Source organism: Heterodontus francisci, chromosome 6 (assembly GCF_036365525.1).
Source record: "Heterodontus francisci isolate sHetFra1 chromosome 6, sHetFra1.hap1, whole genome shotgun sequence".
NCBI classification, from domain to species: domain Eukaryota; kingdom Metazoa; phylum Chordata; class Chondrichthyes; order Heterodontiformes; family Heterodontidae; genus Heterodontus; species Heterodontus francisci.
The window spans coordinates 90,602,885-90,624,645 of NC_090376.1; the positions used below are offsets into that span (position 1 = coordinate 90,602,885).

At 41.5% G+C, this 21,761-nt stretch overlaps 2 protein-coding genes across 9 annotated transcripts in view; one reads left to right on the plus strand and one right to left on the minus strand.

The window, feature by feature from the left end:
• fam76b (family with sequence similarity 76 member B) overlaps nt 1-5,290 on the minus strand; it is a 43,679-nt gene extending 38,389 nt beyond the window's left edge. For 2 of the 4 annotated variants that reach the window (XM_068034038.1, XM_068034036.1), the window contains exons 1-3: nt 4,850-5,290; nt 2,669-2,733; nt 2,525-2,579 (exon numbers count right to left, since the gene is read on the minus strand). In XM_068034038.1, coding sequence (XP_067890139.1) covers nt 2,525-2,579; nt 2,669-2,733; nt 4,850-4,930 — 201 coding nt within the window. In that variant the 5' untranslated portion in view covers nt 4,931-5,290. The remainder of the gene's footprint in view (nt 1-2,524; nt 2,580-2,668; nt 2,734-4,849) is intronic. The other 2 variants (XM_068034037.1, XM_068034035.1) reach the window with 1 other exon arrangement.
• Nucleotides 5,216-21,761, plus strand: part of LOC137371435 (centrosomal protein of 57 kDa-like) — a 33,546-nt gene continuing 17,000 nt past the window's right edge. For 2 of the 5 annotated variants that reach the window (XM_068034030.1, XM_068034031.1), the window contains exons 1-5: nt 5,217-5,850; nt 11,214-11,376; nt 17,049-17,228; nt 18,098-18,219; nt 20,637-20,753. In XM_068034030.1, coding sequence (XP_067890131.1) covers nt 5,824-5,850; nt 11,214-11,376; nt 17,049-17,228; nt 18,098-18,219; nt 20,637-20,753 — 609 coding nt within the window. In that variant the 5' untranslated portion in view covers nt 5,217-5,823. Of the gene's footprint in view, nt 5,851-11,213; nt 11,377-17,048; nt 17,229-18,097; nt 18,220-20,636; nt 20,754-21,761 lie in introns of all 5 variants that reach the window. The other 3 variants (XM_068034032.1, XM_068034033.1, XM_068034034.1) reach the window with 3 other exon arrangements.

A 21,761-nucleotide genomic window follows, 5' to 3' on the forward strand; every position in this document is an offset into this window, starting at 1 on the left:
TCTGCATTCTCTGACCTTATTCATTAATTTATTATGGGGAATCTCATCAAAGGCCTTTTGAAAATCTAAATAAATTACATCTACTACATTACACTTATCGACTGTCTATTACCTCTTCAAAAAATTCAACAAGGTTGGTCAAACAAGTCTTTCTCTTTTTAAGTCTATGTTGACTATTCATTACTATATTTTTTGTTTCTACATGTTCTTCTATTTTCTCCTTTAGTAGAAATTCCATTATTTTTCCTATCACTGATGTTAAGCCGACTGGTTCCCTAGACATGTCCTATCTCAAATACAGGTATAACATTAACTATTTCCCAGTCTTCAAGCATTACACTTTTCTATTATTAAAAGTGTGCTGTAATGCCTCTGTTATTTCTTTCCTAGATTATTTTAAAATGTGCAGATATTAAGCCATCTGGACCAGGTACCCTGCTGGTATAACATTCTTGTCCTGACAAATGTAATGCACAAAGGCATTATTTTGCTTTTAAAGTGGAAGCATAATATAAATTGCTAGATGAAAAAAACTACAGTACATCCAGTTTGCCTTCTACCATCATGGTAGGTGTATCATTCAACAATAAGTGTTATTGGCTAATCATACCAATACCGATAATAGCTCAAAATTTAACAGAAAGAAAGGAGTCAATCCATAATTTACATAAAAAGGGTAAAGTACTATCTTGGGAATTTTAAAAGGTTTTATTAAGTGTACTTGGTGATAACTAGAGACTCTACCTCTAGTTAAGAGGTGATGATCGTATTTGGATACGAAATTGGCTGAGGGACAGGAAACGGAGAGTAGTGGTTGATAGATGTGAAGGCTTGTAGTGTAGTTCCCCAGGGGTCAACGTTGGGACTCTTGCTCTTCCTGATATATAAATGACCTAGACCTTGGCGTACAGAGCACAAGTTCGAAATTTGCAGATGATACGATGCTTGGAACAATTATGAATGTGAGGAGGATAGTGTAGAATTTCAAAAGGACATAGACAAGTTGGTGGAATGGGTGGACAAGTGGTAGATGAAGTTCAATACGGAAAAACGTGAAGCCATTCATTTGGTAGGAAGAACATGGAGAGACAATATAACATAAAGGGTACAACTCTAAACGGGGTGAAGGCAGAGGGACCTTGGGGCATATGTGCATAAGTCATTGAAGGTGGCAGGACAGTTGAGAGAGCGGTTAATAAACCATATGGTATCCTGGGCTTTATTAATAGGGGCATAGAGTACAAGAGCAAAGAGGTTATGTTAAACTTGCATAAGACACCAGTTCGGCCTCAGCTGGAGTACTGCGTTCAGTTCTGGGCACCACACTTTAGGAAAGATGCGAAAGTATTGGAAAGAGCACAGAAAAGATTCATAAGAATGGTTCCAGGGATGAAGAACTTCAGGTATGAAAACAGATTGGAGAGGTTAGGACTGTTTTCCTTGAAGAGAAAGCAGAGAGGAGATTTGATAGAGGTATTCAAAATCATGAGGGGTCTGGACAGAGTGGATAGGGGGAAACTGTTCCTACACGAGAAAGGAGCATAGATTTAAAGTGATTGGCAAAAGAAGCAAAAGCAACATGAGGAAAAACTTCTTCACGCAGCAAGTGGTTACGATCTGGAATGCCCTGTCTGAGGGAGTGATGGAGGCAGGTTCAATTGAGGCATTCAAAAGGGAATCGGACTGTTATCTGAAAAGGAAGAATGTGCAGGGTTACAGGGAGAAGGCGGGTGAATGGCATTAGGTGAATTGCTCATTTGGAGAGTCGGTGCAGACACGATGGGCCGAATGGCCTCCTTCTGTGCTTAACAATTCTGTGATTTTCTGTGACGTGAGGTCAGCCATAAATGAAGTTTAAAGAAATATTTTACAACATGTTATCTGTACATTGTTATTTTCTGAGGATTACTTTGAAAATGAAAATAATTGGTATGTGGGGGAAATCTATTTTGTAGTAGCACCAGGCGCACCCAGCAATCCAACCATTAATTTAGTTTGCTTAAAATGAAGTAGAAACATTACTCTTAAAAATTTGATTTCCTTCTCTCCCCCCATTTTCTCAAGGGAAGACAAAACCAGCCTTCAGTACCTCTGTAAGCTTTATGCTGATGGAGGTGAAACTTATCAACACTCTTTAGCAGATAAAATTGTTCTGATTACCATAGGTTACTCGCGCTGAGCAGAATAATTAACGCTCTCTTATACACGCGCAACCTGCAGACATAACATGAAAGGGCTAGATAAAATAAAGCAAACCAAAAACAAGAAAAAGTGAAACAAAAGCCAGGCAGAAACAAGCAGTCACAGTCTGCCTACCCTGCTCAAACTCAAAAGTTCGATTTTGGAATAGCAGCAGGACTGCTCCATCTAAATTATTTACAAGTTAAGATTTCACTACTGATACTGAAACATTAATAATTGTACCAATAATACAATTTATGCACACTGTTCCCTTAATTTTTTTCAAAAATGGAGCAGTTAGGTTAGCTGTTAAAATATCAAAGAAAATGCTGCATCAACTTACTGTTCCAAACTGCTTTACATTCTGTGCACATTTCTTGCATATTGTGTTGGTTTTGCTGCACAAAATAAGAAACCCATAATTCAGAAATTCAAGATTTCAAAAAAGATCACAAAAATAAATGAAAGTATGTCATAATGACTGTACCTTTCTTGTTGGAATTCAGTTCTGCAGTAAGTACACTTGACTACTGGATGTGCTATTCGACATTCCTGTTTGGAAGAAAAACAAGGCAGTTAGTCCACAATAGTACAACATGTTTAAAAGTCCATTACCAAAACAGTTCATTCAACTAGAGATGCTAGAGAATGAAAATACTACTTCATCAAGAAAGCTATCTAAAAGTTTCAACAGCAAAGGAAAAGCATCGGATGTTAATGCTCATCAAATTGGATGGGGAACTTTTAAATCAATTCCACTATCCCCCCACAGACAGGTGTAGATAGAAAAGGAAGTTTCTGTCAAGCTCATTACTTTCAATTTGTCACACTGTGCAGTTTGAACAAAAAAAATTACCTTGAAGGGAACAGATTACTGGAATTTAAAATGTCCACTCATTGATTTTCCACCACAAAACTTGCCTCCCTGCACAATTCCATGAAAAGAAATGTGATTTTAAGTTGTATAGGGTTTGGTTCTGGTATATGCAAAAGGAAACCCAAAAATCTTTTATGAACGCTTAAAAAGTTAATATAGTTAAAAAGAATGGTGGGACCGTTTAGGGCCAATAGCGAAATCTTCTTGTAGAGGCAGAGGGCATGACTGAGGTACTGAACGAGTACTTTACATTTGTCTTCACAAAAGAAAAAACTGAAGTTAATGTCACAGTAGAGGAGGAGGGAGTAGAGGCATTGGATACGATAAAAATAGATAGAAAGGAGGTGCTAAATAGGTTGGCATCACTTAAAGTTAACAAATCACTTGACCCAGACTGGATGCATCCTAGGATGCAGAGGGAAGCATGGGTGGAAAAAGCAGAACCTCTGACCACAACCTTTCAATTCTTTTTGGATACGAGAGTGGTACTAGAGGACTGTAAATGAAACAGTCCTCTACAAAAAATGGGAGAAAGATAAGCCTAGTAATTACAAGCCAATCTAATGTCGATAATGGGAAAACTTACTTGGAAAAGCATAGGTTAATAACAGAGAGCCAGTGTAGATTTGTTAAAGGCAAATCATGTCTGACTAACCTTTGTTCTTTGATAAAATGACAGAGGGTCAGTGAAGTAGCGTTGATGTTGTCTATATAGACTTTCCAGGACTCTTCGAAAGAGTAGGAAAGTGGGATTAAGTCGGTCGCTCTTTCAAAGAGCCAACACAGACACAATGGCCCAAATGGTCTTGTTTTGTGCTGCAAGATGCAGAGATAGATCCAACAACTTGTTATCTAGTTCCATGGCTGGGATTACAGGAAGATCAGGCTTAACAGAAATAACATCTGGATTCTGAAGAGGGGGGATGGGAATGATTATCTAGATCACTGATCTAGATATTTGAATTTAGACAAAATATTAAATCACTTTTTCCTCAGCTCATAACATTCTAGATTTTTCAAAACGAGACACTGTCACAAACCTCTACTTGATCAAGTTAGATAAAAAGCTAAAAATGATTCTTCAAATCATTTGAAATCTATTTTTGTAGAGACATTTAAGATTATATGCACAAATTCCAGTACTTTGGAACTTTTCTCGGAACAGCAGCAAAATGGTCATTAAGTTAGCAGGCTTGCTATTTTACACTTTTAAACTAATCAATGGATGAACTAACAACATAACACAGAAAGGGGGAGAGGAAGAGAGCATTATTAAAACTGGAGAAACTGAACGGAATCTGGTTACAACTGAACCGGTGTGAACGGGAAATAAAAGTCAGCTGGAGGTGTCACAGTTTAAACGAAAGTCAAAGGTTCAAAACACAATTCCCCCCTTCATTGCTCCCACGACAGGTTATCCATTCCTCTTCCGTGTTGAGCGGCGCCTACTGAGTAAGAAACATGGAGCTAATAAAAACAAGAAATGCTGGAACCACTCAGCAGGTCTGGCAGCATCTGTGGAAAGAGAAGCAGAGTTAACGTTAACGAAACGTTAACTCTGCTTCTCTTTCCACAGATGCTACCAGACCTGCTGAGTGGTTCCAGCATTTCTTGTTTTTATTTCAGATTTCCAACATCCGCAGTATTTTGCTTTTAAGAAACATGGAGCTGATTGGCGACACCGAGTGCCATGCCCTTCGTCGGATTTGGGAGCTGGTTAACCTGGACACAAATTACATAAAGAGCGGAGTAACTGATGTCCCCCAGGAGGAGTTGAAGTTTACTACAAACCTTACACAGCTGCTGACCCTGAGAAAGGTCCTCGAACGGGTACCGCTGGTGGCATTTCGTACAAGCGTAAAGCGCGGCCATTATTTCAAATACCAATCAATAGCCGCAGCCGCCCGCCGTCAGACTTCAACACCTCGACTGGTTTCTTCACACAAATAAAAAAACACGGACTTTGAGGGACGGAATTTTTTTTTTTAAAGCGATAAACAAAATAAAGAATAATGTAAAGAATCTGACCTCCCGGCGTCACACAGCACAGACAGGCAACATCGAAACCAGACGCAACCCGACCGTTCAGCCAATAGAAACACTCCATAGGACGATGTGCTGAAACGCTCAAACTGTTACAGCCAGTCAGGACACGGCTTCATCCGCGCGCGGCCACCAATGGAAAGTGACGGTTGGATGCCGTGGCGCGCGAGCTAAGACTCCGTTCCGGTCGCGCGGACAAACCTGCAAAATGGAGGGTATTTGAAAAGCTGCTGCCGGGGCCGAAACCACGTGACGTTTGCAGCAGCCATCCAGGCTGAGGATAAAGGTTGTACCTCCGCTTTTGCAGGGAGAAGAAATGCAATACCGATAACGGAATGCGATTCCACTGCCACCATTGTGATTTAAATTAGTTTTCACGGCGCTTTTCCCTACCAATATGTTTCTAGAGCGATAAGACGAAGAGGAAATTGAAGAACACGATTAGGATTCACCTATTCTAATTAGACAATTAACCGCACCTTTGAAGCGAGGAAGGACGGTTGTCAATCACGCGGCTCTGCCTATGAGGTGACCGGGAGCCGGCTGGCGGCTCCGCCCACTCCCCCGCCCGTTGCAGGGGCCGGGCCGCTCGAGTGCTTCAAATGGTGTAGCTGTCGGTGGGTGATCGTCTTTAATGGCTCTTCCGGTTCGAGTGCTGTGCTTGTCTTCCTTTCTCTTGTCGCTGTGGCTCTCTAAATAAAATTGCATTTAGCTTTCCCGATATGGCAGCAGTTTCCTGGAACGGAAGGGTGAGGCCTGTCACATTTATTATATAGATGTGTAGAATTGTGATAAGGGTTGAAGTGTCTTGTGTCCAGAGCACTGGGAAAGGGCTGGTATGAAGCTCCTTGCTGAGAGCGCGCTTGTCCCTTGTAGGTTTTGTCCAACTTTTAATATTGCATCTGTCTTGTTAGATATCAAGGCACCAGATCCTGTGGGGATTCAATTATGATGGTATAGTTTTAATGGGGCACGCTGTTTTACGATTTCTGAAACGCTCCTAAGGTTGCATTTCCTCCCTATTATAGTCCTTAACGACTTGTGATGTTATACGACTGTTTCAGTAACCAAAAATTTGCCTGCCAGACTTTTGAAGTGAGAGAGATCTGCCTTCATTTATTGTACTTGAAACATTTTGCGTTGGTTTGTAAATGTATTGCCGGTTATGGTTGCGTTAATAATTCAAGCTCTAAAAGTGGCAATCCTCTGGCAAACCTCACTGTCTGGTGAGGGATTCTGCAGGTTACCTGGTTCAAAGGCTTTGGAAATGCTGTAGTATAGCTATGCAGATTTGATTTAGTGGTAGTGCTCCTGTGAGACGGTAGATTGTGGGTTCAGGGCCCATTTCATGCACCTGATTTAGGTTTGTATTCTAGTGTAGTAATGCGGGAATGCTTTATTTCAAATGTCGTTTAAAATGATCATCTGTCTGCCTGTTTTAGTTGGATGTAAAAGATAGCCTGACTTCATTGAGTATTTATTTGCATGCCTTATTCAATTGGGGCACATATTGAAAACATTGACTGCATCTTCAATAAATTGTGGTAAAATGTGTACCTGTGGAGCAACTGGGGAATGCAGTGGTTAGCACCGCAGCCTCACCGCTCCAGCGACCTGGGTTCGATTCTGGGTACTACCTGTGTGGAGTTTGCAAGTTCTCCGTGTCTGTGTGGGTTTTCTCCCACAAGCCAAAAAGACTTGCAGGTTGGTAGGTAAATTGGCCATTATAAATTGCCACTAGTATAGGTAGACATGCGCGATGCCAACATCATCACCCTCTATAAAAACAAAGGTGACCGCGGTGACTGCAACAACTACCGTGGAATCTCCCTGCTCAGCATAGTGGGGAAAGTCTTTGCTCGAGTCGCTCTGAACAGGCTCCAGAAGCTGGCCGAGCGCGTCTACCCTGAGGCACAGTGTGGCTTTCGTGCAGAGAGATCGACTATTGACATGCTGTTCTCCCTTCGTCAGATACAGGAGAAATGCCGTGAACAACAGATGCCCCTCTACATTGCTTTCATTGATCTCACCAAAGCCTTTGACCTCGTCAGCAGACGTGGTCTCTTCAGACTACTAGAAAAGATCGGATGTCCACCAAAGCTACTAAGTATCATCACCTCATTCCATGACAATATGAAAGGCACAATTCAACATGGTGGCTCCTCATCAGAGCCCTTTCCTATCCTGAGTGGTGTGAAACAGGGCTGTGTTCTCGCACCCACACTTTTTGGGATTTTCTTCTCCCTGCTGCTTTCACATGCGTTCAAGTCCTCTGAAGAAGGAATTTCCCTCCACACAAGATCAGGGGGCAGGTTGTTCAACCTTGCCCGTCTAAGAGCGAAGTCCAAAGTACGGAAAGTCCTCATCAGAGAACTCCTCTTTGCTGACGATGCTGCTTTAACATCTCACACTGAAGAATGCCTGCAGAGTCTCATCGACAGGTTTGCGTCTGCCTGCAATGAATTTGGCCTAACCATCAGCCTCAAGAAAACGAACATCATGGGGCAGGATGTCAGAAATGCTCCATCCATCAATATTGGCGACCACGCTCTGGAAGTGGTTCAAGAGTTCACCTACCTAGGCTCAACTATCACCAGTAACCTGTCTCTAGATGCAGAAATCAACAAGCGCATGGGTAAGGCTTCCACTGCTATGTCCAGACTGGCCAAGAGAGTGTGGGAAAATGGCGCACTGACACGGAACACAAAAGTCCGAGTGTATCAGGCCTGTGTCCTCAGTACCTTGCTCTACGGCAGCGAGGCCTGGACAACGTATGCCAGCCAAGAGCGACGTCTCAATTCATTCCATCTTCGCTGCCTTCGGAGAATACTTGGCATCAGGTGGCAGGACTATATCTCCAACACAGAAGTCCTTGAAGCGGCCAACACCCCCAGCTTATACACACTACTGAGTCAGCGGCGCTTGAGATGGCTTGGCCATGTGAGCCGCATGGAAGATGGCAGGATCCCCAAAGACACATTGTACAGCGAGCTCGCCACTGGTATCAGACCCACCGGCCGTCCATGTCTCCGTTATAAAGACGTCTGCAAACGCGACATGAAATCGTGTGACATTGATCACAAGTCGTGGGAGTCAGTTACCAGCATTCGCCAGAGCTGGCGGGCAGCCATAAAGACAGGGCTAAATTGTGGCGAGTCGAAGAGACTTAGTAGTTGGCAGGAAAAAAGACAGAGGCGCAAGGGGAGAGCCAACTGTGCAACAGCCCCAACAAACAAATTTCTCTGCAGCACCTGTGGAAGAGCCTGTCACTCCAGAATTGGCCTTTATAGCCACTCCAGGCGCTGCTTCACAAACCACTGACCACCTCCAGGCGCGTATCCATTGTCTCTCGAGATAAGGAGGCCCAAAAGAGATAAATTGCCACTAGTATAGGTAGGTGGTAGGGAAATATAGGGACAGGTGGGGATGTGGTAGGAATATGGAATTAGTGTAGGATTAGTATAAATGGGTGGTTGATGGTCGGCACAGACTCGGTGGGCCGAAAGGCCTGTTTCAGTGCTGTATCACTAAACACTGTAGATGCTGGAAATCTGAAATAAAAACTAAGTGCTGAAATACTCAGCAGGTTAGGTAGCATCTGCAGAGAGAGGAGCAAGATTAATGTTTTGGCTCAGTGACCTGGAAGGTGTAATAGGTTTTAAATAAAAGCAAACTACTGCGGATGCTGGAAATCTGAAATAAAAACAAGAAATACTGGAACCACTCCACAGGTCTGGCAGCATCTGTGGAAAGAGAAGCAGAGTTAACGTTTCAGGTCAGTAACCCTTTTTAAATAAGTTCAGAGTCAGTCAAAAGGGGAGAGTGGGGAAAAGAACAAAAAGGAAGGTCTGATAGAAAGGAGAGATTAAATGGCGAATGGAAGGGGTAGTGGGGCAAGTAAAGAAACAAAAGATGTCCAGAGGTGTGAATGGCAGAATCATGAACAGTTGCTGTCTAGAAACACACAAAACAGAATGGGAGTGACGGTTATGGTCTGAAATTTACTGAGTCTGGAAGGCTGTAAGGTGCCTAATTGAAAAATGAGATGCTGTTCCTCAAGCTTGTATTGAGCTTCATTGGAATGCTGCAGGAGGCTGAGTGCACAGAGCTTTGAGTGGGAAGCAAGGTGGAGAATTAAAATGACAGGTGGTTAGGTGGTCAGGGTCACGCTAAAATAAAAGCAAAATACTACAAATGCTGGAAATGTGAACTAAAAACTCCTCTTTGGCCTCCTTGTCTCGAGGTAATGGGTAAGCGCCTGGAGGTGGTCAGTGGTTTGTGAAGCAGTGCCTGGAGTGGCGATAAAGGCCAATTCTAGAGTGACAGACTCTTCCACAGGTGCTGCAGATAAAATTGGTTGTCGGGGCTGTTATGCAGTTGGCTCTCCCCTTGCACTTCTGTCTTTTTTCCTGCCAACTGCGAAGTCTCTTTGACTTGCCACTCTTTAGCCATGCCTTTATGGCTGCCTGCCAGCTCTGGCGAACACTGGCAACTGACTCCCATGACTTGTGATCAATGTCACAGGACTTCATGTCGCATTTGCAGATGTCTTTAAAGCGGAGACATGGACGGCCAGTGGGTCTGATACCAGTGGCGAGCTCGCTGTACAATGTGTCCTTGGGGATCCTGCCATCTTCCATGCGGCTCACATGGCCAAGCCATCTCAAGCGCCGCTGGCTCAGTAGTGTGTATAAGCTGGGGGTGTTGGCCGCCTCGAGGACTTCTGTGTTAGAGATACAGTCCTGCCACCTGATGCCAAGGATTCTCCGGAGGCAGCGAAGATGGAATGAATTGAGACGTTGCTCTTGGCTGACGTACGTTGTCCAGGCCTCGCTGCCGTAGAGCAAGGTACTGAGGACACAGGCTTGATACACTCGGACTTTTGTGTTCCGTGTCAGTGTGCCATTTTCCCACACTCTCTTGGCCAGTCTGGACATAGCAGTGAAAGCCTTTCCCATGTGCTTGTTGATTTCTGCATCGAGAGACAGGTTACTGGTGATAGTTGAGCCTAGGTAGGTGAATTCTTGAACCACTTCCAGAGCGTGGTCGCCAATATTGATGGATAGAGCATTTCTGACGTCTTGTCCCATGATGTTTGTTTTCTTGAGGATGATGGTTAGGCCAAATTTGTTGCAGGCAGCCGCAATCCTGTCGCTGAGTCTCTGCAGACACTCTTCAGTGTATGATGTTAATGTAGCATTGTCAGCAAAGAGGAGTTCTCTGGTGAGGACTTTCCGTACTTTGGTCTTTGCTCTTAGACGGTCAAGCTTGAACAACCTGACACCAGATCTTGTGTGGATGAAAATTCTTTCTTCTGAGGACTTGAATGCATGTGAGAGCAACAGGGCGAAGAATATCCCGAACAGTGTAGGTGCGAGAACACAGCCCTGTTTCACGCCACTCAGGATAGGAAAGGGGTTTGATGAGGTGCCGCTATGCTGAATTGTGCCTTTCATATTGCGATGGAATGAGGAGATAATACTTAGTAGCTTTGGTGGACATCCGATCTTTTCTAGTAGTCTGAAGAGACCATGTCTGCTGACTAGATCAAGGGCTTTGGTGAGATCAATGAAAGCAATATCGAGGGGCATCTGTTCACGGCATTTCTCATGTAGCTGGCGAAGGGAGAACAGCATGTCAATGGCGGATCTCTCTGCTCGAAAGCTACACTGTGCCTCAGGGTAGACACGCTCAGCCAGCTTCTGGAACCTGTTTAAAGCGACTCGAGTGAAGTCTTTCCCCACTATGCTGAGCAGGGAGATTCCACGGTAGTTGTTGCAGTCACCGTAGTCACCCTTGTTCTTATAGAGGGTGATGATATTGGCATCATGCGTGTCCTGTGGTACTGCTCCCTCGTCCCAGCACAGGCAAAGCAATTCGTAAAGTGCTGAAAGTATAGCAGGCTTGGTGCTCTTGATTATTTCAGGGGTAATGCCGTCCTTCCCAGGGGCTTTTCTGCTGGCACTCAAAAGGTATATTACTGAAGAAAATCACCCTAGTGCTATTGTGTATATAACCTAACCTCATACTTTGAAGTCCTAATCTATGCAGCCAGTTAGAATTATGTCCCAGCAATGACTTAATATGCTGCAATTACATTTTCATTCTCCAGCTACAGTCCCGTTTGGATGGAAGTTTTCAAGTATTACCAACATCTGACACCTTGTCTGTGCCATCGTTTTCTGCGTACCCAATGGACAAGCCCTTCCTCAATGCTGACTTGCGACGATCCCCAGATAAGCCTGTTGTTGCATATCCAGAGAACAACAGCAGAGGTGTGTAATCAAGAGGTCATAAAATTAATTTCAGCTGTAATTGGATTCAGTTGAGACTAGCTGTGACTCATGTACTCCATTGTTATTTACATCCTAATAGTCTGCCTGAATCAGTACTGTGCAATCAATTTTCATTGTTGTCATGATCAATATCAATTTGGTGTAGATTAATTTTGATATTCAAGAACTCTTGAATATTACTATACTATTGGGCAATGTTACTAGAGAATCTTTGATCAACTAAACAAGTTAGCCAACGAAAAATTTAATTGGATCTTCATTGGTTTGACTTGGCATGGATCCAAGCACCACGTCAGAATGTGAATGCACAGTTTTTGCTTCAAATAGTGTTATTGGAAGTATCATAGTTACAAATGTGACAGTAAGCAAGAAGCAGTGTTTGCCTTTTTCATGTAGATGTAAAAAGCCCCGTGGCACTACTTGTTTGTAGCAGAGCAGCAAATTACATAGGCCAGAACAGAAGCAGGCCATTCAGTCCAACTGGTCCATCTCTGTGCTTCTGCTCCATATGACTCTTCCACCCTCCTATCAGCATAACCTTTCTATTCTTTTATCCCTCAAGTTTATCTAGCTTTTCCTTTTAAATGCATCTGTGCTGTTGACCTTAACTATTCCTTGTATTGATTTCCATGTTCTACCATTCTGGCGAATTGTGCTCCTGAATTCCCTATTAGTGACTCTTATTTATGCCCCCTTGTTTTGGTCTCCCCTACAAGTGAAAACATCTTTGCATCTACCCTATCATAATTTTAAGGATCTCTCTCTGGCCACCCCTCTGCCTTCTTGCTAGAGAAGGGCCCCCTAGTCTATTCAATCTTTCCTGGTTTACAACCTCTGAACTGAAAAGTTATACTAATCTATTTTTCCCTTTTCCGATGTTTTTATATCTTTAATACGGAGACCAGAGCTGTGGGGAGTTCTCTAAATGTAGTCTGACCAAGGCTCTAAACAAGTTTAACATAACTTTTTTGCTTTTCAATTCTGTCTTTCTGGAGATGAACTCCAGTGCCTTTTGTTGCTCTTTTTAATGGCCTTATTAACTTGGGCTGCTGATTTGTGTACCTGTACCCAGTTCCCTTTGCTTTTCTATCCCATTTAGACGCTTATTTTTCTGAGGAGTATGTGGGGTCCATATTCCTTTCAAAATGTATTGCCACTCATTTATCCACATTGAAATTAATTTGCTGATTGCGTACCCTGTTCTGCAGGTCTATTAATGTTGCCTTGTATTTGATCGTCATTGTCTTCTTTATAAACTTTATACTTTAAACTTTATAACCCCAGCCTCCACCCCCACTTTGTCTTATGCAAATTTTGAAATTATACTTCTGATTGCCAAGTCCAAACCATTTATGTAAATGGTGAACAACAGTGATCATAGTAACAAGTTTTTCAGAATAACTTTTGCCATCCCTACTTGCTGTTTTTTAGACCGCTAGGTCCCTCACTCCACATGCTGTGACCTTAGTCATGAGTCTCCTATTTGGTACCTTTTTATTGAAGGCCTTTTGTAAATAAAAGTATATTGCATCCGCTGCATTAACCTTGTCTAAACTTGGTTACTTGTTCAAAGAATTCATGAAGATTGGTGAAGCATGAATTACCCTTCTCAAAATCCATGCTGGCTACTTTTTGTTTTTGGTTTCTACATGTTTTTCTGTTAAATCTTAGAATCCTTCTTTTGTTGGACTTGTGTATTGGATAAGAAAGGAGTCCTGAATATGCTATTTAAAAACTTCAATAGCATATAGTCGTTTGGTAGTACAGAACTTGAGTATTGCTGAAAATAGAGACAGCTTTTTGCCTTGCACTTAGCAGGACAATTTGCAAGAATATCAATGCAAGGGGAAGCAACAAATTTGTACTGTATGAGAAGAGTGCTGATTAGTTGGCATGTGGACTCTGGTAGAGGCATTCCCATGGTGAATGCACCAGCTTACAGTGACTGACAGTTAACTGTCTAGCTTTGTTTGAAATTTAAACCAAGCGGCTTGACTCTGGTCAAGGCATTACCCTGAGGAATGAACCAGCGAATGGCTGTCACTTATTTTGTTTAGCTGAAACGGGCACAATGTGTGCACATGTTCTTTCTGTATGCAAAGAACAGGGCCCTGTGTATTAATATATGTAGCTTCCAGTACGCATAAATGCGCCACACTGCGAGCCTGACTGACCATCTTAAACAGGTTGTCAGCTTAATTCCTAGCACATTGAGGATTATTTAGCAAATGTTCTCCAATTGCAGAATCGCACCTAATGTTGGACACTATTTTGAGTTTTGCCAGCACGGGCTGGTTGGGTACGGTTTGTGCCTTGCCTGTTGCGAACGGTGGAAGGAACATGTTTGATACGATCCGCCAGTCTTTGGGACATACAGCCTATATACCTAGCATCACACTGGCATTAAAATTCATATATCACATTACTCATTTTGTGTGATAGGCCGAATGTCCTTTTGGCTTGATGGCAGCATCCTATTAGTGGCAAGCACCACACGTTGCTACTGCATAGATATCTGCACTGCAGCACTATATCATGGCGATCTAGACCTGACACCATCGCATGAATCAGTTGAGTTCAGTTTTAATAACACCAGGTATGCCCAAAATGGATGGTGCTGCCTTGGGATCCTCTCTAGGCCCAGCTCTTGCAAACATCTTTGTTGGGTTCCAGGGGAAATATGTCTTCAAGTGAATGACACCTAATCTCCTACCTCTTGCATATTTCCAATAGGTAGGTACGTTTGCTATATTTGAATCTGTAGTTCCATGTAATTTCCTTACAGGTCTTAATGGGCTCCATCCTGCGCTCAAATTGACCTTTTGAAATAGAGCAGTCAAATGAGCTCCCTTTCCTAGATGTACTAATTGAGATTTGCTAAGGGCTTCTCTACCATGGTCTACTGCAAGCCTACCGTCACTGGTCCATACACATATTGGGATTCTTACAGTTCCACGCGCTATAAGATTGGCCTTGTCGGCGCCATTGTAAATGGGGTCTGAGCCATTTGCTCACCATGCAAGCTTGATGCTAAAATAGGGCCAATCAAAGGCATCCTACATGACACTGGCTACCCTGATCAGATCATTTCTCACTGTCTATTGCGCAAACTTATGGACGGGCCTAAAGCCATGTTTTTCGGCCCTGAAAAGTGCCCAGTCTACCTCCGATTACCCCAGAAGGGTATTGCATTATAAAAATTTGAGCAACAGGTGAAGCTCGTCGTTTCACGCTGCTTCTATGCAGTAGCAACACGTAGAGTTGTCATGAACAGGATGCTGCCGTCAAGCCAAAAAGACATGCTGCCTATCACACGAATGAGTAATATACCAAATGAATGATGCTAGGTAGATACGACGTACGTCCCAAAGACTGGCGGATCGTATCAGACATGTTCCTTCCGCTATTCGCAATGGGCAAGGTACAGGCCATACCCAACCAGCCTGTGCTTGCAAAACTTCAAACACTGTATCCAACATTAGATGTGATTCCGCAATTGGACAGCATTTGCTAAATAATCCTCCGTGTGCTAGGCATTACGCTGACAACCAATTTAAGATTCAATCAGGCTTGCAGTGTGGCGCATTTGCGTGTACTGGAAGCTACATATATTAATATACAGAGCCCTGTTCTTTGCAGATAGAAAGAACATGTACACACTGCCTGTTTCAGCTAAACAAAATATGACAGCCATTTGCTGGTTCATTGGTCAAGGCATTGCTCTGAGGAATCCGTCAAACTGCCTGGTTTTTAAATTTCGAACAAAGCTTGGCAGTTAGCTGTCAGTCGTCATAAACAGGTGCATTCTCCATGGCAATGCCTCTACCAATCAGCACTCTCTTCTCATACAGTATAAATTTGTTGCTTCCCCTTACATTGTTATTCTTGTGAATTGTCCTGATGAGTACAAGATGAAAATCTTCAACAAAATGGAGTAGTTGCTGGAAATAGAGAGAAACAAAACCAGATTAACAGCTCATTTGTCACCTTTTTTTCTGAAGAGATTATTAGCAAATATGAAACTGCATGTGTAACTGGTTGGGCGGTAGGAGACCGATCAGGGTCAAAAGGAAGGTTTTCTGATGGGCAAGATGTGACAAGTGGTGTTCCTTAGCTGTACTGGAACTTCAGCCTTTCACTGCATATCTTAATGACTGATTAAGGAGGAGAGAGTGTTGTATATCTCGAGTTTGTAGGTGATTCTAAATTAGGATGCACATTAAGTTGTGCAGATGGGAGCAAGAAGTTAAAAGGGACACTGATTAAATACCAAAGCAAAATACTACAGATGCTGGAAATCTGAAATAAAAATAGAAAATACTGGAAACACCCAGCTGGTCTGGCAGCATCTGTGGAGAGAGAAACAGGTTAATGTTTCATGTCTGTTACAGGCCTATCTCCCCTGTATTTATTATTTGTAAGACCTTTCTGTGCACAAATTGGGTGTTGAATTTGTCTACAAAATCAGTTAATCAAATTTTAAAAGTAATTTGATTCTGAAGCTCTTTGGAATATCTCAGACATGAGATGAAATTCCTTCCCTTGATTTGTTCGTCCCTTCCCTCCCTGCCAAGGAAAGCATGTGGGATCATTTCAATTTTTGATAATGTAAAACAGGCAATATAGAATCAGCTGTCCATTATATGCACTCACTGTAATGGCGGATATTGCACAAAGTGAGTTAACTGCCATTTATTCCTGAAGCCTATTGGTACTATACACTAAAGCTGGAATATTGTCAGAGAACAAGACAAAGTATACTGTCAGTGTCGATTAAATGCAGAAGCTGGCTTGTACCTTCTTGTATAGGCATTTCATTAGATTCAATCAAAAACACATAGGCTACTCTTTTTTATATCTCTTATAATAAATCTGAAGGGTCACTGACCTGAAACGTTAACTGCTTCTCTCTCCACAGATGCTGCCAGATCTGCTCAGTATTTCCAGCATTTCTTGCTTTTATTTCATTAGATTCCTAGATTGCAGTTGATCTGCCTTGCTGTTTGTTTACTGGCATTGTTAAAGTAACTTATGTCAATTTTGGTATGTTAAAATACTGGTAGTTACTATAAATGCCAAGTGACCTGTTGGAATTTAATTTTAATTGCAGGTGTCTGCTGAATGAAGTCTAACTTAAAATCCCCTAATGATGTGACTAAGCTGGCATTAGGGCTGTGCAACCTGTGCAATTCCTTAGGACCAGAACCAATCAGGGCTCCTAGTGGTTCCCACCAGACTGCCAATGCATAAATATGCTTTGTGACCCAGAACTTGCAACTGTGTAGTTTGAGAGGGAAATCCCTAACTCTGGTCATATATTTCACTTTGCCTTACCCATGCAGCACCCTATCCTACAGAATCATAAGAAGGTGAGCCCTACTGTTAGTGCAACACAAAGGTCAAGTAAAATGTCAGGACCCTAGGACCTGAAGAAATAATTCTCGAGTATGTTTGTTTTTTTTTTAAATGTAAAGCTATAAGACTGAACAATAACCTGCTCATTTATGAAGCAAAAGTTGGCTTTTGTCTCCAGCTAATTTTTTGGGTCAGTGTATTTGTTGCATCTTGCTTAGACAAATTTCAATTGCTAATGTGTAGTTGAATGTAACTATCAAGATTTACTTTCCGTATTTTTGTTTGATTTAATTTAGCAGTACTTTCAGCATTAAGAAATCTTCAAGAGAAGATTCGCAGGTTGGAGCTGGAACGAGCACATGCGGAGGAAAATTTGAAACTTATCTCCAAGGGTGCAGCTGAGAGCAAAAAAGTGTTCGATATGGGCCAACAAAGAGAGGGCAACAGACAAATTGAAGTGGCACAGCATAATCAAGGTTTGTTTTTGATTTTGAAGTTTCAAATACCAAAAAGTCTGGCTTAGATTGTAGTTTGTCCATCTAGAAATCCTTGATCTTTCATTCCTTTCAATTTCTACAGACGTTGTAAGTTAGTTGAACTATTGGGAGGTGCTCATGGGGGACTGAGGTGCTTAACTTCCCTACATCGAGATTTTGTGAAGTAAATAAAACATTGTCTGCTGTTTCAGAGACATCAGTAATCCTGAGGGTTTTGACTGCCTCCAAACCACTGAGTGCCAACAGTGGCAAGTATTTCAACAGTTGACCCTATCCTGCTATTGCTGGTCTACATGGATTTAATCCAAACTTTGGCAAAATACTGGCCTGATGTAAATTTAACTTTATTTGCATAAATCTCATGCCAGTTGTTGGGAAAACCATTCTGTAGTCTAATAGATTCAGTGGCAAGGGAAGTGGTATGTATTACAGAGCCACATCAAGTGAAATCTGAAGTCTTGCAAATAGTGCAAAGATGATAGCCCAATTGGAAATCAATCCACTGTCTAGTAATCAATATTTTGAAAGTTTGTGTATTTTTCAATTGGTTGAGGGCTGAATATAGCACACTGACTTCATGTAATCCTAATTGTTATGGAAAAGTATCTGACTACTCACTGGCAATTGTCTCCCTTTTTTTATTTGAATTGCATTTTGTGCTTTAGAACTGCTTGGTTAAAAACAGCCTGTAAGCAAACTTGTGCAGATTTCCCCCTTTGTCAGTGTTATGAAATTCTGTTTTAGTATTGTGAATAGGAAATCGTGATGTTCAAAAATGGGTTTGTAATGATGACCTACCCTTTTTTTGTATCTTCAACTTGCAATGTTTTATTTTGGTTAATCTACAGCATTGGCAACACAATTGTCAGCAGCAGAATCTCGCTGTAATATTCTGGAAAAACAGCTGGAATACATGAGAAAAATGGTGCAGAATGCTGAAATGGAGAAAGAGACAGCATGGCAGAGACAGGTAGTAGCAAGCTTATCAATCAGATTGAAAATGCAAGGAAAGTAAACCCAAAATCTTAGTTGTTCATATCACCTAGCGTGTGATTTTTAGGAACTGATTTGTTGCTTTTATACTGGAATGAAGGATTGTCACCCCTGATTTTTGAATGCTTACTACTCAGAACTTCAGTTTTTTTTTGTAAGCATCATAACTGGCTACACTATCAAAGCTCAGTTTGAATGTGAGCAGCGGTTGATCTTGCTTTCCAAACCTGGTGCTGCATGAAATGAAAGGTGACTGCCAGTATTGCTGGCTGACAGTAGTTTTGGAAACCCTTAAATTGAAATAATTTTTAAAAACTAACACAATCTGTAAAGCAGTGAATGGTTTGGAAAACATTGAAACTATTTCACAGCAAGTTGCATATTGAATTTCTGCTTAAATTCCACATAATGGAATAGAATTAAATCATAGCTAAATTTTTTGAGCAGTATTTTTATTAAAGTTTGTGGTATAACACTAAATGTAATTATTTTACTAGTTTTACTGTTTTCACTCTTCAAATTTTGTATGGGTAAACATTCTTCACCATTCTCATTGTACTGTTTCTTTTGGTTTATGAATAATTCTAAGGTCTTTAGAAAGGATGGGGAAATTGCAAAAGAAGGTGGAGCAATAATAGTGACAAGGAAACTATCACAGCATTAAAAAGAGGAGATATTAGTATGGGTAGTAGAAATGCTTTGGGTAGAATTGATAGAAAAAGATGCAAGGCTTTGGGAGTTATTTGTAGAGCTCCAGATAGCAATGGTAAAGTTGTGGGAGACATTAGCCTGGTGATCAGAGAAGCTTATTGGAAAAACAGTACAAGGACTTCTGTTTCCCTCAGTTGATGTAGAAATTGAACAGCTACAGTCGCAAAGACAGCAAATTTCTTGTGTTATTCCTGTCAGTTTTCTGGAACTATGTACTTTTGAATCAGAGAACCTGTCGTATTAAATTTAGTGATGACTAATGAGCATCACATTTTAATATAATGGGAACACCAAGATAACAATCATAATATGATAGAATTTAGGTTTGAGAAAAGTGAGTCATGAATCAAGGTTTTGAGTTAGATAAGACTGACTTTGGAGGGATGAAGCAGGATTGACCACAATACACTGGGCAGAATCACTAACAAATAAAACTGGATGAACAGTGGGAGGTGTTCAGTAAAGTCTTTGGTAAAGTACAAGACCTGTAATACCCCTAAAGGGCAAGAGCTCTGTGTATTTAAACAATCTTGGTCAACAAGGGACACAATAGTATAAAACTAAAAGAAAGGGTTTTTACAATAGCCAAGAACAGTAGAGAACCTGAGGACTGGAAGGAAGAGTAGCTGGGAGATAGAGAAATTGATGAGAACTGCAAAATGGAATGATAAGCTGGCAAGGGATATCCAGCACAACACTGAAGATTTTTTTTACAAATATAGGAGAAAGAGGTTGGCAGAGAGTAATGTGGGCCACTTAATGACGGTGATGTAATTGGAAATCAAGAAATGGCAGATTTATTAAATAGCTACTTTTGTATCTGTCTTCACAGCAGAGGATGGGGATAAAGTATCAGAAAAATTGAGGAGGAACTAGTTTGATTCATACAAGTTTAAAAAAAAAAATCAAGTTAAGAATTGTGGATGAGAAGAGATTTAGGGGTCCAAGTACGGAAATCACAATGTTAGTGGACAGGTATAGTAAATAGGCTAATGAAATATTGACCTTTAACTCTGACCTGGAAAACAATGGGTGGAAGTTACATTAAGTCTTCATGGAGCTCTGCTTAGACCCATCTGGAATATTGCAAGTCAGGAAAATAGTGACCTTTTGAGGGGCTGCAGTGCCGAATGGTACTTCGGCTAAGAGTTAAAATATGAGGACAGTTTGCATAGACGAAGCTTGTATTTCTTTGAGTATAGAAGATCAAGAGGTGATCAAACTGAGGTGTTTAAGAATATTAAGAGTTGATAGGGCAGATAGAGATGAACTATTCCCTCTAACTAGAATGTCCAAAACTAGATGGCGAAACCTTAAAATTAGTGCTAGACCATTCAGGGGTAATATTAAAGCACTACTTCACAGTATAGTGGAAAACTGGAACGCTTTTCCTGAAAAAAGCTGAGGCTGTCAATTGAAAATTTCAGAACTGAAATTGATTTTTGAGGCATGAGTATTGAGGGTTACAGAATCCAGGGTGGTAGATGGAGTTGAGATACAGATCAGCCATGTTACAATTGATTTGCGGAACAGGCTTGAAGGGCTGAATGGCCTGCTCCTTTTCTTATGTTCCTATTAGATTTTAATGGGGTAGTGTACAAAATTGCACTTTTGAAGTGGCAATTTGTTCTGTAAATACTGTATTAGCTTGAAAATTTCCATTTGCATTTTTTGCTAATATAGGCATCTGTGGAAAAGAAAAGTTCTGTAGACCAATCTGATCTACAATCAAAACTTGAAAAACTTGACCTAATCGAGCGGGAATATGTTAGACTCACAGCAACACAAACTACAGCAGAGGTTTGTGGGTTTTGAATAAACTTTATTTCATTTCACTGGAAATAAGTAACATTTAATGACTAATATTGCACATGGCAGTAACAATTGCTTGCCATTGTATTACCATGGAGGTACATTTAATGAGATACAGTTTATCAAATTCTGTATTATTCAAGTGTCTGCAATAATTTGAAGTTAATACACTTGTCTCCCCCGATCTTGTTGATGGTTCCTGGAACTTCACTGCAAGCCCCAACTTTGTGGATGATAATGTATGATGCTTCCTATCTCCTAAATCACTGTTTAAAAGCCAAAAGGGAATCACCAGCATGAGTGACCTGGATTTTGTGGTCAGTGGTGAAGGAATTGCACTTGGTGTTTGTGACTGTTGTCAACAGACTTTGCAGGCTTTTGACTGACGGCTTGCTGTCATCAGGCATTTGATCCAGTACAGCGCGCTGTACAGGAGAACATGTGAATTAGGAACAGGAGTAGGCCACTTGGCCCTTTGAGCCTGCTCCGTTATTCAATACGTTCATGGCTGAACTGATTACTCCACATTTTCACCTACCCCTGATAACCTTCCACCCCCTTGCTTATCAAGAATCTATCTATCTCTGCCTTTAAAAATATTCAAAGACTCTGCTTCCACTGCCTTTTGAGGAAGAGAATTCCAAAGACTCATGACCCTCAGAACAAATTTCTCCATCTGTCTTAAATGGGCGACCCCTTATTTTTAAACAGTGACCCCTAGTTCTAGATTCTCACAAGGGGAAACATCTTTTCCACATCCACCCTGTCAAGTCCCCTCAGGATCTTGTACGTTCAAATCAAATCGCCTCTTGCTCTTCTAAATTCCAGCGGATACGCCTAGCTTCTCCAATCTTTCCTTGTAAGATAGCCCTCCCATTCCAGGTATTAGTCTAGTAAACCTTCTCTACTGCCTCCAATGCATTTACATCCTTCCTTTAAATAAGGAGACCAGTACTATACACACTACTCCAGATGTGGTCTCACCAATGCTCTATA